The 16,989-nt window shown below is 37.8% G+C and overlaps 1 protein-coding gene across 1 annotated transcript in view; it reads left to right on the top strand.

The window, feature by feature from the left end:
• The first annotated feature begins 8,268 nt into the window (after positions 1-8,268).
• The window catches only part of LOC148117686 (uncharacterized), a 41,305-nt gene continuing 32,584 nt past the window's right edge, over positions 8,269-16,989 (top strand). The window contains exon 1 of the mRNA XM_087902448.1: positions 8,269-8,418. Coding sequence (XP_087758574.1) covers positions 8,401-8,418 — 18 coding nt within the window. The 5' untranslated portion in view covers positions 8,269-8,400. The remainder of the gene's footprint in view (positions 8,419-16,989) is intronic.

Below are 16,989 nucleotides of genomic sequence, written 5' to 3'. Positions count from 1 at the left end.
AAGATGAGTGGATCATGTATACAATAAATCTAGCAGCCAGAATCAAGAGCTGGAATCAAGAAAGTGACCACATACTTTACAGATTCATTTGTAATGTAAGAGACCATGCCCAAATGGATTGGTATCTTAAAGGCTATTGACTGAAGGAGCTCTCACAGCACCTACCCCTTTGGCTTAAATAAGAAATTCCAAACTCAATACAAAACTATGTATACAAGAAACAGATATCAAAGCTGGGCGGTGGTGGCGCATGCCTTTAATCCCAGCACTCGGGAGGCAGAGACAGGTGGATCTTTGTGAGTTCGAGACCAGCCTGGTCTACAAGAGCTAGTTCCAGGACAGGCTCCAAAGTCACAGAGAAACCCTGTCTCAAAAAAAAAAAAAAAGAAAAAAAGAAACAGATATCAAGTATAAAGTTAGAATGACAACCAGCATAAACCATATTAAACAAGGAATACATCCTAATGTTTTGATAAACATTCTATCCTAAGGAGTCTATGTCTTGTAGTAGGAATGATTTGGCTAGATCATAATAGGATGGTAATTATGATTATCTAATGTTCAATTTCATCAAAAGCCTGAGAAGAGGGATAATATTACTTGAGTAGGCAGGGAGTGAAGTCTAGCAGCTTCCAAAAAGTGTAGTAGAGGACAGAGACAACTGACTGCCTGAGCAATCAACCAAAGTCTCATTACAATGTTGAAGATTAAGACTTCATATCAGAATATAAAACAATCTTTAAACAACTGTGCAGTAAAACAGGACAATGACCTCAAAATGTAAGCAATGTATAAACATCTGGTCAGAGGTAGAATGATATAATGCAATATTATAAACATATCATAAAATTGTATCAATAAAATGTTTTAAACAGAGGTAGAATCATGCATATATACAATCTGACAAAATAACTTTGCATAGGTGTTACAAACATTCTAAATAAAATAGAAACATATTCCATATAATAATTATAATTTGAACTTTTATCAATATACAAAAGTCTATACCAATGTAAATTATTCATAAATAATAGCTCACAATTATTCATTCTATTACTCACTATTGTTATTGGTGTGAGTAAGCAATCTACCTATTTTCCCATTTAATTTTCCTTCTTTTTTTGAGATTTCTGGGTGTACATAATTTCACGCAACCCCAACCCTATATGAATAATAATCAACTCTTAAATGTTGCCCCTGACCATGAAGACAAACTTTGTTGGGAGAGGGGATGGCATCTTCTAGAATTGCTTCCAGATGTCATCGGGGTGATGTTCTTTCTATGGGATATTATAAAGGTAAAATGATGGTTAAATTTCAAGATTGTTGTTTTGTAAAATTGTAAATGATCTCTGAGTATTTGATAGGGTTCATCTGAAGTTTTTATTTGGAATTCTGGCCAGAACGTTGTAAGAAGGTGCACCATATCTGCAGCTTGTACCCATAAATCGGTCTCATAGTAGTGCTATCAGCATCATGCCGTCATATCAACCAGGTAGAGACATTGTGGGGCTCCAATGTCTTTTTCTTGGAAGCTGATCACTGTTGAAAATGTGAACATTATTCATATAGACATATATTCAGTGAAAGATAAGATGTAGACAAAATAGGCATGAAGGAAAGTAAATTGTTCCTTAAAAAATCTGTCTTTTTTCTGTCCCATACCAGAAGGCTGTTGACATGAGACAAAATTTCTGATTTTCTTTAACATCATGCTCTGAGGGGTGTGCCTCCTCACAGGTTTACAATAGGGTGTGTGGCAACCAGAACTAGTCTGAAGAGACAGATCAGCTACTACAGGTGAGGGGGAAATGAGAACATTCAAGATAGTGAGAACAGTGTAAGCCATGACTTAGAGGCTGTGGCAAAGTCATTAGGACCTTTAGAGATTTTCATCCCTGGGCCAGTAGAGCAACAACAGCACACATCTGCCCTAAGCCAGAAACTCTGGAAGGAAAACATACTGTGTTTTGACAAAAGAAGTAGATAAATGATCTTTGGGAACATGATGCATCAAAATTTAGAGGGTCTGTAAAGTAAATTTGCACCATTAAATGAATACAATCGAATAACTTTGTTCAACAATTTAAAAAAGGAAAGCTAATCACAAAGTTACATTCACGATGGAAACACTCAATGCTCATTGGGATTATGTGTGAATCATATCAATACGTAAGTAGGAAAGACTCAAATGTGACTATAGCAACAACTGGAACACACAGATATGCCAGAAAATGGAAATAGGCAGGCATCTAAGATGAAGAAAAAAATACAGTCTCTGTACAGAAACATGCCTGAATCCACCCATTTTCCTCATCTAATCTTTTTGGTGAAAACCAGCTTTGGGGATGCCCAGATTTGTTTGTTAGCAAAGGTGGGGCATGCTGTCCTCCTGCTCAGTACCTATGTTCTGTAGAAATTCTATGTGGTCTCTTAGTGGGTAATTTTGTGGGATTGACTCTATGTAAATTTGACTGTTAGAACAAAGAATGAATGTTATTGCTCTAAGGCCACCTGGTGTGGGGAAATGGAGCAAGGTCACCCCATGGTCCTGAAGAAGTCACACTGCTGAGATGATTTGGGTATAAATCCCATTTCAAAGGGAAGAATCATGGGTTCACAAGGTTTCCACAGAAATGACATTGATTTTTCCAAAGACAAATGTTCCCACAGCTCTGCAAAATAGGTAGCTCCATGTGGATTTGGATGTATATTCTGCCTCTTGAACTTTTCTTTCACTGACAGCCATTTTGAATTCACTTTTTTAGCTATTCTAATAAATCCCCATATAAGCCCAGATAGATAAAAAGATCGATTGATAGATAGATAGATAGAGGGATAAAAAATAGATAGATAGATAGATAGATAGATAGAGGGATAGATGCATGGACGAATGGATAGGGATTTAATCCATAATTTCTGTGGACTCTAGAGGACCCTGATTAATATTTTGTGATTTTTCATTCAATTAAAATTTTAAACTTTTAGTTCTTAATTTTTCTATTTATACTGTAACTACACATCTGAATCACTTTTAGCAAATACTTTGATATCACATTATAAACATTTGAAGACTATAATCTTTCATACTGTAATAAGAAATAATATGGGAAACAGTAAAGCATAGTGTTGAGTGCTATTTCTGATGAAATATTTATAAAGTCATTAGATTTTATAATAACAGTAAGATTTGGTTATTTGTTTTGATCAAGTTGATAGGTATTTATTAGTGGAAAGCTATTTTTCTACTAGTTTGATCTTGTAGTCATCTGTTCTTTAGGTGTATTAGAATTCAAAAATTAAGTAAATTGATGCTTAAAAGAGAAATACCACCATCAAAGCTCCAACCACCAAGAATGAGAAACTAAACTCTGTTTCCAGTTCTAAAGTCATGTTTTGAGTTGTAGTTGAATGACGGGACTGGAGAGATGGTACTGTGGTTTAGAGTACTGACTGCTCTTCTAGGGGACCTTGTTTCAATTCTCAGCACCCTCATGGAAGCTCACAACTGTCTGTAGCTCTAGTTCTAAAGGATATGACACTATCACACAGATATACACGAATGGAAAGCATAAATGCACATAAAAGAAAAATAAACAAATTTAACATACTGAATTAAATTCAACATCACCTTCACAATGGAGGTATCTTGTGCTATTATCATCCTAACTTAATGGATTTTCAGAGGTATTTTTGCATGCTTCAGTTGCTAAACCTAAATGTATAAAATTGGAATTCAAAAGCTCTAAAAGTAAGTGTTAATTATGATGTTAGACTCTAAGAAACAATATACAATGGGACTGGAGAGATGGCCCAGTAGTTAAGAGCACTGATTGCTCTTCCAGTGGTCCTGAGTTCAATTCCCAGCAACCACATGATGGCTCACAGCCATCTGTAAAAAGATATGGTGCCCTCTTTTGGCTTGCAATCATAACATGTAGGCAGAACACAGTATAAATAATAAATAAATCTCTTAAAAATATAAAATAAAAAATAAAAAACAATATATGCAAATTTTTGAGATTTTTGTAAGCAAATGAATTAATGAAATTTATTTTACCTATCACTGTACCACAAAGTCTAATTGTTCTTAATTATAAAAAGACAGAGTCAGATATTGGGATAAATGCTGAAAGATCAGAGAAATAAAGGAGTCAAACACTACAAAGATCTTTTATGTCTATCAAATCCTCGGAATAAAATGGGCAAGTTCCTGTCTCTATGAATACTCAGATTAAATGCCATGGGCTTCTGTCCTCTCCCATAATATATTCCTTGCTACACCAAGCCATATCCCTTCTTGTATCCATGTCCCTTGTGCTGGAATTGAGTTTGTGTTTGCCAAATCCTGAGATTAAAGGTATGAGAATGTGAGCCATCACCACCTGACTGTGTTCTGCTTTCAGACTGGATCAATAACATGTAGCCCAGGGTAGCCTAGAACACACAGAAATCCACCTGCCTCTACCACCCCAATTCTGGGATTAAAGGTGTGTGCCACCAATGTCTGGATTCTATGGACAACTAGTAGTTTAGGACCATACTCTGATCTTTAGGCAAGCTTTGCTTGTTAGATCACAAAAAAAAAAAAAATCCCGAAATTTCCCTATTTTCCTAAAATAGCAAAAAGGAGTTTATAACTAATATAAAAAAGCTATATAAGTAAAATAACAATGTGTAATATATACAGACAATAAGTAAATCAACAATGTCTGGTCCATTTTTGTTTGATAGATTCAGAGAAAACATGGCACTATCTGTCTTATCTTTGGTGAATCCAAAGTCTTATACCTAATTCACTTTATATCTTAACTAACATTACTATCAAAACCAATCTGTGATGTCTTTAAACCTTATATAATTTATACCACTGTAGTAATTTTCTCTTCTGAGTCTGGTTTTAAGAAAATAGTAAACTATGATAATAACTGTGTAGTCTTCAACTCCCTCAGAGTTGCAGGAAGGAAATAATGTTAATTAAGTAAACAGGAAGTGTAAGAATGCAACTTCCTAAACATGTAAGAAATGACGGAAATTGCTGGGTGCATGGACAGTCACCCAAGGTTCCTCAGCACTGTTGGGACGTCCACTTTTGCCTATAGGCCTAGAATATTTGGCAGACATTTTCATGAAGCAAGATTAATGAAGGACTGTCTCATCTTGTCTTGGTAAGCTTAGGCAGTCACTATCTTTTGTGTCCTCCTTGTCCAATTTAGACACTGTCAGCAGTAGAGACAAGAGTACTTTCTTGTCCACTGGCTTACTTTTGTCACAACGAAAGTAAATTCCCCACGGTGTTCTTTCAATAACTATCATCTTCTCCAAAGTAAATTGGAGCTAACATGAACAAACATGTCTCATTGTCATAAAAGGAGAAACTATTTTATTGAAACATCCGAAGTGCCATATTCTCCAGATCTCTGAAGTGTTTGAAGATGACATGTGTATCTAAAATATATCTCAGCTTGACCTTGAAAATATATCTAATATAACTACAAGATGGATTATAATTGATGACTACTGATTTATATTTCATGATATTCTAATTAGTTGATAATAATAACTTTTCAAGGCCTACAAATTTGCATTAAGTTGTTAAATAAGCTATATAGGTACCAGTCCCAGGTTTCTCATCCCTTCTTCTGCCCTCTGTAGGTACTGTGCGTAGGCATATGAAAGCAAAACACCACATAGCTAAAGTTTTTTTAAGGTTAGAAAAAGAAAAGAATGAAATTCTCTTCAGTGATGTCCCGAACCTGAGACAGACAGCAAGCCAGGTCTAGTTAAAATGGACTCCTACTTGTCTTTCATGGAAGCAACTGTGGCCTTTTGCCTTGTCACCCTGCTCAGAGCAAAACCAGCTTTGCGCTGAGAGTAATAGAGATCATCATAACTGTTCATCCAGCAGCACTGTAGAGAGGGCTGTTAGGTGACTTTTCCTTGAAGTTTTCTGGTTTTGTGTTCTCCATCTTTTGTGTCTGTGAGATATATGGTGTTGGTACAGTTATCTTTTAGATCAAACATCAAGATTGACAATCAACTTTTCACAGTGTCATCTACTTGATTTTCAACTAAGACCTTATGGTACAATGTGGACATGCCAGAGGCATTTCTTTCCATCATTTGTCTAATTCGCATATATTCCTACATGACTTTGAGGTAACTTTGTCCCTAAATATATTTGTTTTTATATTGTGATCATGTTTGGAAGTGGATTTGTTAACGGAGCATGCTTAAGAAAAGGGAAAACATTGCATGCGCATGTTCAGACACCCTAAGTAAAATCCTCATTCTTCCTTTGTTTACAAAAAACCCTTTTTTGAAAATTTCTTCCGTGCATTTCATGCCTCCTGCAAGCAATAATTTTTTCTCATTTCTTTTGTCTTGGCTGTTGAAATGGCTATTTTTGGTAGTCAGACTGACTACCTCTGGGATTAACTAATACACAAAGCATTAATTATACCTGGGAGAGATTTTACTTAAAAGTTTTGAAATGGGAAAATCTTCCATTAATCTGGATAGTTTGAGATAATAGGACCCACCTTTAGCTGCTTGGTGGCCATGCACACTTTTAACACCATGATTCAACAGCCAGAGGTATGGAATCTTCACCCCTTATTCTCAAAGGGGCAAGAAGAAATTTCTTAGCAGAGTGTTTTCCCGGAAGATAGTGGCCTTCCCCTCTCCCACCAAAGAGATTCCGAGCACAAGGTCACTTAGCTCAGCGCAGCCAGACACATGGTATAGGCTGTTAAAGATGGCCTAATTCAAGAACAGTGGCCTTGCTCTAAGAACAAGGAGAAAGCTGACCTAACAGAATGGGAGAGAGCAAAAGTCCTTGTACCCATGCCAAAGCAGCTTCAAAGATTCTCTTTGTAGTTATGTCTTTAAAAGCTTACCCCACAGAGGATATACAACTCCTCTCTACCTTGCTGTAAGGGGATGGAGATGAGTTCCAAACATGTCTGTATTATGCTGATTAAACCTTGCTGATTACAGTCTGTGTCTCTCTAGTGGTCTCTCTCTGGGGATCATAATCTGGGCAAAACAGGAGGCACTGGGATTTTCTGAGTTTGAGACCAGTCAGGCCTACAGAATGAGTTCCACAACTACACAGAAAAATACTGTCTTGAAATCACCAAAACAAGAAAATCTGAATCAAACAAGACTATGATCTAACTTTAATTTTCTTACCTTCTGGCAGCAGCACTTACATATAAAGTATATTGAAGTAGAAAAGTCTCTTTTTTGTCACCTTGCTCTGCCTACCAAGCTCATTCCTTTATGAGTACTAGAGACTACTTCTTTGAAATTTTGGTGAATACTTAAAACCATCTGAGACATCAAGCCTCGTGAGCTGAAAAACTACTGGATTCTTCTCTTGATCTTTGGGAAAAGGCTGAGAAACAATCTACTGGATTCTTCAATTGTCATTTAAAAGAAGATGTTTTTAGACAACCTGAAACACAGCTTGTGAGACATAATAATAAGCCCACTTTTTACATACATGTTGAGATTCATTCTACCTCTCCTGTTCATGTATAGAATCTTGAATACTGCAGTTGTATGTTTTATTCACCTGACCATGGAGGAAGATGTGCTGGCTAACAATAGTGCTCATGAAGATATTCCTTCCAGCTCCATGATTCTCTACATATTCACATTTCCATGAACACTACTATTTTTATTTTTATTCATTTTCCTGAAGTTTGCTTTGAATTTCAGTAATAAACCCCACAAAGCAAAGGAGCCATCATCCAGCCTTCTGATCGAGGAAAGACCAATATTCTTGTTTGAGATCTGGCTCCCGCTTTTCTCTTTTCTGTTGTGTGAAATCCCTGTGAAAACCTTGTAAAAAGTACCTTCAGTTCATCTGACCTTAGCATGAAGCCACAGCACAAACATCTCCTTTTGTGACCTCAAAATTGTCTTTAGCTGTTAATATTCTGGGCATTTCCCCTGTGGTACAGGGAATCCCTGCACCCACCTAGCACAGCACAATGCACTGTACAAGCTAGCTGGCCACGTTGTGTCCTGGAGGAATAAGGGAAAGTTCCTATGGAGTGCAAGATTTTGATGGCTTCTGCTTTATAGCCAGGGGCAAGTGCTATTGAAATGCATATCTCGGCCAATCAAGAAAAGATCTTTGACTCAGGTGGACGAGTCAAACCTCTGTGCTGTCTCTTTAAGTACACGTCAGCCCTGCGGAGTTGTTCTTGTCACACAAGCCGCACTAGCCAATCAGGCCCTCCAGATGACCTGCCAGTCAGAAGTCACGCAGGGCTCTTCCGGGCTTCCGCATTCAGACCGGACTTTGCAGAGGAGTTGGCGCCAGTGGTTTCAGTGTGCTGCCGTGAAGTTATTGCTGCAGGGAGATGATGAACTGAGAGTTTTGGCGAGATGAGGAACCACAGCTTGGTGAGCGGGGAATGCTCTCTCCAGATGGGGCGGAGCAGAGGGTGTGGTGCGGAAGACAGGATGTTGTGTCCTTCTGGGATCCGTGTGGGAAGCTGCCGCCAGATTCCCTGCATTGTGAAGTCCCATGCGGTCCTGTTAATTCCTAGACCTAGGGACAGGCCTGTGAATAACTTTGCGCTTTTGGCTTAATCGGCTTAGAGAATTGGGAGCAGGGTGCTGTGTGTACAAACATCTTTCTTCTCAACTACAATATGCCAAAGTCGCAGAAGTCTAGTTTATACAAGTTTATATACACTTCTCGATATTGAGCACTTTGCATTTAACCTTACGTAGAATCTCCATTTATCTTTAACTATGTGGATGATATCAAGGCATCTCACCTGTTGGGCAGCACTGTACTTCTAAGCTGCAACATAGAAGAGTAGAATTGCTGATACAAAGGATTTGCCAATGCCTTGGAAAGAGTTCAGTCTCACAAAGTAGAATTTAGCTGAGGAAGGACTGCCTCTAAATCACCCAAAAGTTAAATGTATTTTAATCAGGGCTGTTAGAGTTTAGGATGCTAGGGTACACATTGTTCAACTGGATTGTTCAGATACTTGGCCCCAAACCATTACAAAGAAGCCACCACTGATTTAAAACCAGACACCAGGCACATCCCCATATCAAACCTCAAGCAAGCCTTTCAAGGAGGCATTACAGGTTGGCACCCTAAGTGTGTGAAGTGATTTCTCAATGGAAAGGTATATTAATTCTTGAACAGCTGTATTTCCATCCTGTTAAAAAAATAGTTTCTGAGACAAGTTCTCTTATGTTGACTCAAGTGGCCTTGCTCTGTTGCTGTCCATGGCAATGATCTTGCTCTCCTGTACATTACACTTTCAAAATTCCTAAAAAAAAATGATATTACCACCACACAGCTTTAAAATTATGCATTTGAATCATGTAGTTAACTATGCAATGCGGTTGCAGGGAAAGGATTTGCATATGGAGCATTACATCTGTCCTCAGACCACAATAGGAGGAAGAGTTTATTGAAGCTCCTGGAGACACAGTGCAGAAAGGAGAGGCTGGACTGAGGGTAAAAACTTTCCCCCTTCAACAGTAGTTGAAGTTAGCTATGTGTAATCAGGTAGTTAATTGTAGATGTTCTATCAGTGTCCTGATTGACCATTGTTTGCAGTCCACAGACCAGCGCAACAAGGTATCTGGGAAAGGGACTTACCTTATCTTTAAACCTAATTGCTATATTTACAGTAGTTCATCTAAAATAGAAGTTGTGGCTCTGCTTAACAGGACTTTTCACTATTAAGGCATTGATCTCTCGAGAAAATACATGAGAAATTTTTAATGTGCTCTAATAATAATCCCTAGTCTCTGGAGTACATGACCCTAAAGTCTATTTTAAGTTTTCGAAGTAGTTTTTGAGATCACAACTACATCATATTTGCATTCTCCTTGCTGCCTCCATGCCCTAATATGCCTGGATTGTTTTATAATTCCTGGTCTGTTTTTCTTTAACAACAGTTACAAGTAGCATAGTTACACAGTAACAGTAGTTACTATATGAATGTGACCTGTGTCTTTAGGATTTCCCATCTCTGAGCCAATGAATGACTGCACTGGAAAGTAACTATGTAACAGAATGTGCACACAGAGGACCCTGTGCTTTAGATGAGGAAGAGGATATGCTCTAGGAGAGTGGGAAAATGTGTAAGAAATACAAACTGTCTAAACTGGGGCCCTGTATGCTGGGCTGGAAGGGCAGACATGGAAGACCTGTGCTGTCTGAGTCATTTGATCTCTGATCCTCCTGTAGAGGAGCTGCTAATATTGAGAGACCCAGCTTGGTGTCCCTTGCCAGTGAGGGATTCTGGGAAGGGTTAGCAATCAAGAGTACTAGTGGCAGACAGTTTGTGAGTTCTTTTCATAATTCTCTTCTGTCTCTGCTGTAGGGAGTGGTAAGGAAGACCATAAGCTATCCCGTTATGAGTGGGGGGTGTTCAGAGCAGGTCTGTTGAACTGTCATTTCTGGTGGGACTTGGAAGTACCATGAGCTAGACTGTAGTTATGTTGGTCCATGTGGTTCATGTTGGCAGTGGCCCTTATTCTCTGAGCCTCTTTGTGTATGGAAATATTGGGGAAGGGGAGACTCTGAAGGCCTGGAATGGAAGGATATGATGCTGGATGTATCTCTGTCCAGAGTACACACATGGGCACTGCTTTTGTTGTACAGTGGAAAGAGAGATTAGAAAACTGAGGGTTTAGTTTCTAGAACTTCTAAATACTGCATTCCTATTGTTTGCGTTATAAAGATTACAAATAGTTTAGGACCTGGTAGAGCGATAGTTGAGTAGAATGCTTTTAACCTGGTGGTGCCTCTAGCTGCAATGGTGTGATTCAGTGAAGCTTAGTTCCAGGGGACAAAAGGAGTTTCTGATTTGCAGAGATTTCTCAGGTGTGCATTGTATTAAACAGGTAGATAGGGCACAATCCACATATTCAGCTCTATGCCATGTAGCAGGAAGCAGATTTTAAATCATTTTATAGATTGTTTTGGGCTTGAAAAAGGTTAATTAGATTAACACTTCATCAGGCATCTTAAAATATATGCTCAGTTAGCAAAAAGGGGTATTAAGGCTTGCAGAGATATGTTACAGAATAGATTATTAAATCTTAAATTTTTAAATGCTAATAAAAAGGAAACAACAGGTGTGGGTAAACATTAGATAATAAAAAAGCCCTGCTAAATTAAACCAATCTGTATGTTTTAAAGATACATTCCATTCTGAATAAAAACCAAGATATGTATTAAATTGGGGAATAAAATTATAGAGACCACTTAAATACTTAAAGATTAATTTCAAACAAAAAATTCTCTTGAACTTGAAAAGAGACAATAGTTCATCAGAGAGCATTATCATTCAATCTTTACTAATTCGTAAGACTAGCAGATGTTTTCCTTTTGATTAAATATAATTTCAAAAAATAAAATTCCATAAAGTTAGGGTTAATGCAGAGTTTTGTTTTGTCTTTACAAAAGTATGAAAACATCAAACTAAGGAATCTAAAAACCACTAGACGACTGAGATATCTAAAAAATAACCCATCATCCAAATAAAATATCCCCGTCCAAAAGAATAAATTGGCCTAACTGTCACTTATTATAATCATGCTAGTTATGTTTTCAAGGTGAAACAAAAAGACATTTTCTTTCCTTTTTTTTTTTTTAAAGACAGATTCCTCTGTGTTCCTTTGACTTTCCTGGAACTCACTTTGTAGAACAGGCTGGCCTCGAACTCAGTGAGATATATCTGCCTCTGCTATGAAAGTGCTGGGATTAATGGCATGCACCACTACGGCCTGGCAAAATTTATTTTAAATAGAGAGGTGGTGTTGTTTTTTCATTTTAAATGTTGTTTGCTTTATACTTCCTGTTTACTCAGGTAATATTATATCCTTCTGGGTTCTCTGATGGAGCTAAAGACTCGATAATTGTAATTATGCATGTTAACAAATTGAAAAAAATGACATAAAATTGTATAAAGTATATAAGGCTAAGAGACATAGAAAGATTATTTAAGGTTGGTAAGTTTAGGATAAAAAGTATTTAATGTACAACATCTTGGGCTTACTAAGATAGGATAGATGATCAAACATTTTCTCTAAATTTACCAAATGCAAATGGATTGGACATTGTTAGTATAATTCTTCAATGTATATATTATATATAGTTATTGTATTTAGTGTATATAGCTTTACTGTGTTAGTTAAAACCTTCACTTTTTAATTAGACAAATAGGGAAATGTGTGATATTTTGATTATATTCTGATAATAAAGCTTGCTTAGAGTCACAGCATTGTTAATCACTACCTGACCAAAAATTACCATAGAAGGTTTGGCGGACTCCGGACAGATAGGAGTCAGGACTACTAAGGCAGGCCTGAGAGGACATTAACACTTTACTAACATGGAGAAATTGAAGAGGTGGTAGTCACTATTTGCTGGTCAACTGCTTCTCTGATCTTTCAGTTTCTCACCCTGCTGTCTGACTCCTGATTTCTCATATTTAATGTCAGTTGTATTAATGCTTCAGCATGAATAGAACTTTCTAAGCCCTTTGAAAATGAAGCCCATGTACCTGAGATAGAGCCACAGGATTTGTCATTTTGCCCTGCTGAATTTTTATCTTTTCTTGATCCAATCTTCCCTCAGTTTTTCTCATTTCTCTCTTTCATTTGTCTTTTATTTATTCTTCTTTCATACTGACTGCAGTGTTTCCTCCCAGCTTTGCTCTCTGTCCCAACCTTCCCCCAAATCTCTCTTCTTTGTTTAACTTTAGAGAAGAGCAGGTCTCTCTTACATATCAACCAAACATGGTGTCTTAATTAGGGTGTCTTTTGTTGTGATGAAACACGATGGTCTATACGCAAGATTGGGAGAAAAGGATTAATTTGGCTTATACTGCCACATTGTTGTTCACTATTTAAGGATGTCAGCGAAGGAACTTAAAGAGGGCAGGATCCTTAATAGATTTTTGTATGTTGATCCATCCTTGCATCTATGGGATGAAGCTGGCTTCATCATGGTAGATGATTTTTTTGATGTGTTCTTGGATTTGATTTGCTGGTATTTTATTGAGTATTTTTTCATCTATGTTCATCAGTAAGATGGGTCTGGAATTCTCTTTCTTGGTTGAATCTTTGTGTGGTTTGGTATAAGGGTAACTGTAGCTTCATAAAAGGGGTTTGGCAATCTTACTTCTGTTTCCATTATGTGGAACCCTTTGAGGAGTATAGTTATTAGTTCTTAGTTCTGACAGAATTCTGAACTGAAACTCTTTTGCTATAGGCTTTTTTAGTTGGTAGGCATTTGATGACTTCTTCTCTTTCCTTGCTAAATATAAGCTGATTTGAATTATTCATCTGGTCGTGATTTAATTTTGGTGTTTTATTGACTTCTGCCCTCAATTTGATTATTTCCTATGCTCTACTCCTCCTGGGTGAGTCAGCTTGTTTTTGTTCTAGAGCTTTCAGGTGTGCTGTTAAGTCACTGGTGTGAGTTTTCTCCTCTTTCTTTATGTAGGCACTTAGTGCTATGAACTTTCATCCTACCACTGCTTTCATAGTGTCCCATAGATTTGGGTATTCTGTGCCATCATTTTTGTTGAATTCTACAAAGTCTTTAATTTCTTTCTTTATTTCTTCCTTGACCTAGGGGTGGTTTAATAGAGCACTGTTCAATTTCCATGAGTTTTTAGGCTTTCTGTGATTAGTGCTGTTAAATCCTAACTTTAAAACTTGGTGACCTGATCAGACACAGGGCGTTATTCCATTTCTTTGTGTGTGTCTAGGTTTGCTTTGTTACCATGTGTGTGGTCCATTTAGGTTCCACGAGGTGCTGAGAAGAAGGTATATTCTTCTGTGTTTGGGTGGAATGATCTGTAGATGTCTGTTGAGTCTATTTAAATCAAGACATCTGTTAGTTGTCTCATTTCTCTGTTAAGTTTCTGTCTGGATGACCTGTTCACTGGGGACAGTGGGACATTGAAGTCTCCTACTATTCTTGTATGGAATTTGATGTGCAATTTAAGCTTTAGTAATGTCTCTTTTACATGTGTGGGTGTTCTTATATTATGGGCTTAGATGTTCAGGATTGAGACTTCATCTTGATGTATTGTTTCTGTTATGGGTATGAAGTGTCCTTCTTCATCTATTCTGATTGGTTTTTGAAGTCTATTTTGTTTGCTATTAGGATACCTACACTTGTGTGCTGCTTAGGTCCATTTGATTTGAAAATCTTTTTCCAACACTTTATTTTTCAGCAATGTTTGTCTTTGAGGTTTAGGTGTGTTTCTTTTATAAAGCAAAAGGATGGATCCTGCTTTTGTATCCATTTTCTTAGCTTGTGCCATTTTATAGGTTAATCGAGTCTGTTGATATTAAGAGATGTAAATAACGAGTGATTGCTAGTTCCTGGTATTTTTCAGAAGTGGTGTTTGTGTGTTTCCCTTCTTTAGGGTTTGTGGGTGTGGAGATATCTCTTGCCTGTGTTTACAGTTAGCTTCCTTGGGTTGAAGTTTTCCCTCTAGTACTTTCTGTATGACTGGATTTGTGGATAGGTATTGTTTAAATCTGGTTTTGCCATGGAATATCTTGTTTTCTCCATTGATGGTGGTTGAAAGCTTTGGTGGATCTGGTGTCTGTGTCTCTTTTTTGTCTCCAGCACATATGTCCAGGGCATTCTTGGTTTCATGGTTTCCATGGAGAATTCGGGTGTTATTCTGATAGGTCTGCCTTCATATTATACTTGATCATTATCTTTTTCAGCTCTTAATATTCTTTCTTCATTTTCTATGTTTTGCATTTTGATCATTATATTTTCGGGGGGGGGGGGGCTTCTTTTTGGTCCAGTCTATTTGGTGTTCTCTAAGCTTCTTGTACCTTCATAAGGATATTCTTTTTTGGTTTGGGAAAGTTTTTTTCTATGATTTTTTAGTTTCTGTGCCTTTGAGTTGCTGTTGTTCTCTTTCTTCTATCCCTGTTATTCTTAGGGTTTAATGGTTTTCATGGTGTCCCAGATTTCCAGGATGTTTTGTGTAATGAATTTGTTGGAGTTATTGTTTTCTTTCACCAATGAATCTCTTTCCTCTATAGTATTGTCAGCACCTGAGATCCTCTCTTCTATCTCTTGTATTCTGTTGGTTACACTTCCTGCTGTAGTTCCCGTTTGTTTACCCAGAGTTTCCGTATACAGAATTCTCTTCATTTGTGTTTACTTTATTGCCTCTATTTCAGTCAAGTCTTGAGCTGTTTGTATCATCTGTTTGATTGTTTTTTCTTGTTTTCTTTGAGAGATTTATTGATGTCTTCCAATTTTTTGTTTGTCTTTTCCTTGCTTTCGTTAAGGGAATTTTTATTTCTTTCATCATCCTCCTATAGTTACGTTGGGGACCCCATCATCCTCACAAAGTTACATTGAAAATCATTTTCTTTTGCTTCTTCTGGGTTAGGATGATTAAGTCTTCCTGTTGTTTGATCACTGGGTTCTGGTGTTACCATATTGCTTTCTATGTTGTTGGATGACTTCTTGCATTGACAGCTACCCATCTCATCCTTATATTGGTGACAGCAGTGTCTTTGCCTCTTGGTCCAATCCTTAACATGGTTGTTTGTGTCTTTGTGACCTGTTCTTGACCAACTCTGTGTTTCAGAGAGCCATGCCACTGAGGTCTGTCTTTGCACTCTCTCTTAGTCTGCACTTAGTCCAGTCTGTGAAGTCACAGCTTGTGCGTCAGGGTCCCTGTCTTGGTCCACCCTGTGAAGCTGCATCTTGTGTTTTAATGTTCCTCTGAAGTTGCAAGGGGCTGGGAGGTAGCATGGGAGGTTTTGGTGGTGGAGTGAGGCTTGTAGCTTTCAGGGTCTGATGGATGGTGTGGGGGTGTTTGAGCAGCACACCTGGAGAAAACTTGCCTGTTGGCAGGTAGTGTTTGTGTCCAGAGTTTTGCCCCAGTATGGAGGTCCTAGAGTGGTTGTCCTGCTGGGCGGGTCATCACTCACCCCTTGGTTCTTTCTGTCTAATAGCAGGCTGTGTTTCAGAGTTCCATTGAGGTTGTGGCAAGGGTTTGTAGGGGTGTAATAGGAGATTTGGGGCAGAGTAGGACTTGTAGAATTCAGGGTCCAAAGGATCATGAGTATATTTCTTAAATATCAATTTTTAAATTTCTTCACTTATTGTTTGTTTGTTTGCATTTCAGTTTCTCAAGACAGGGGTTTTCTGTATCTTTGAAGTTTTTTTGTTTTTTGGGTTTTTTTTTTTTGTTTTATTGGGGGGGGGTTTCAAGACAGGGTTTCAGGTAGTTTTACAGCCTGGCCTGGAACTAGCTCTTGTAGACCAGGTTGGCTTCAAACTCAAAGAGATCCACTTGTCTCTGCCTCCTGAGTGCTGGGATTAAAGGTGTACATCACTCTTCTCTGGCCAACAAGGCTTTAGTGGGTTTTTCAAGAGAAGGTTTCTCTGTGTATATCTGGCTCTGATGGGACTCAAACTATACAGCAGGCTGTTCTCAAACTCACAGAGATCTGCCTGTTTCTTCCTTCCTGGTGCAGGAGTTTAAAGCATGCACTACCACTTCCTGGCCAAACTTTCATTTCTTTATGTCTTTTTTATTGTGTGAAAATATGGTAATATTTTATTGTGTGATTCCATACAATAGAAACTGTCTTTACACTTGCATAACCACACAGGAGAAATGGGGCCAGTGTTGTACTAGATATTCTAAGAAATTCATTCTGAATTAAAGGAGGATTGTTTTAACTGACTGAGTTTTCAGATGTAATTTTGCATGAATTAGAATCTGTGTGTTCTCTTAAACTTCTGTATGAAACACAAAATCTAGGGAGAGTTGATGCATAGGTACTAGATTTGAAGAAAGTTTACAAACTTCCCATTCATTTCCTGTCTTTGCTGTCACTGCCCCCTTCTATCACCCTGGTGAATTCCTCTCAGCTTCCATATCATTTTCGAAGGAAATTTCAATTAAAACTATGTGTCTTCTATGGAAAAGGACA

The sequence above is a fragment of the Myodes glareolus genome, chromosome 27 (genome assembly GCF_982192425.1).
Source record: "Myodes glareolus chromosome 27, mMyoGla1.1, whole genome shotgun sequence".
NCBI classification, from domain to species: domain Eukaryota; kingdom Metazoa; phylum Chordata; class Mammalia; order Rodentia; family Cricetidae; genus Myodes; species Myodes glareolus.
The sequence above is the reverse complement of the archived record's forward strand: the minus strand, read 5'-3'. Positions and strand labels throughout refer to the sequence as shown.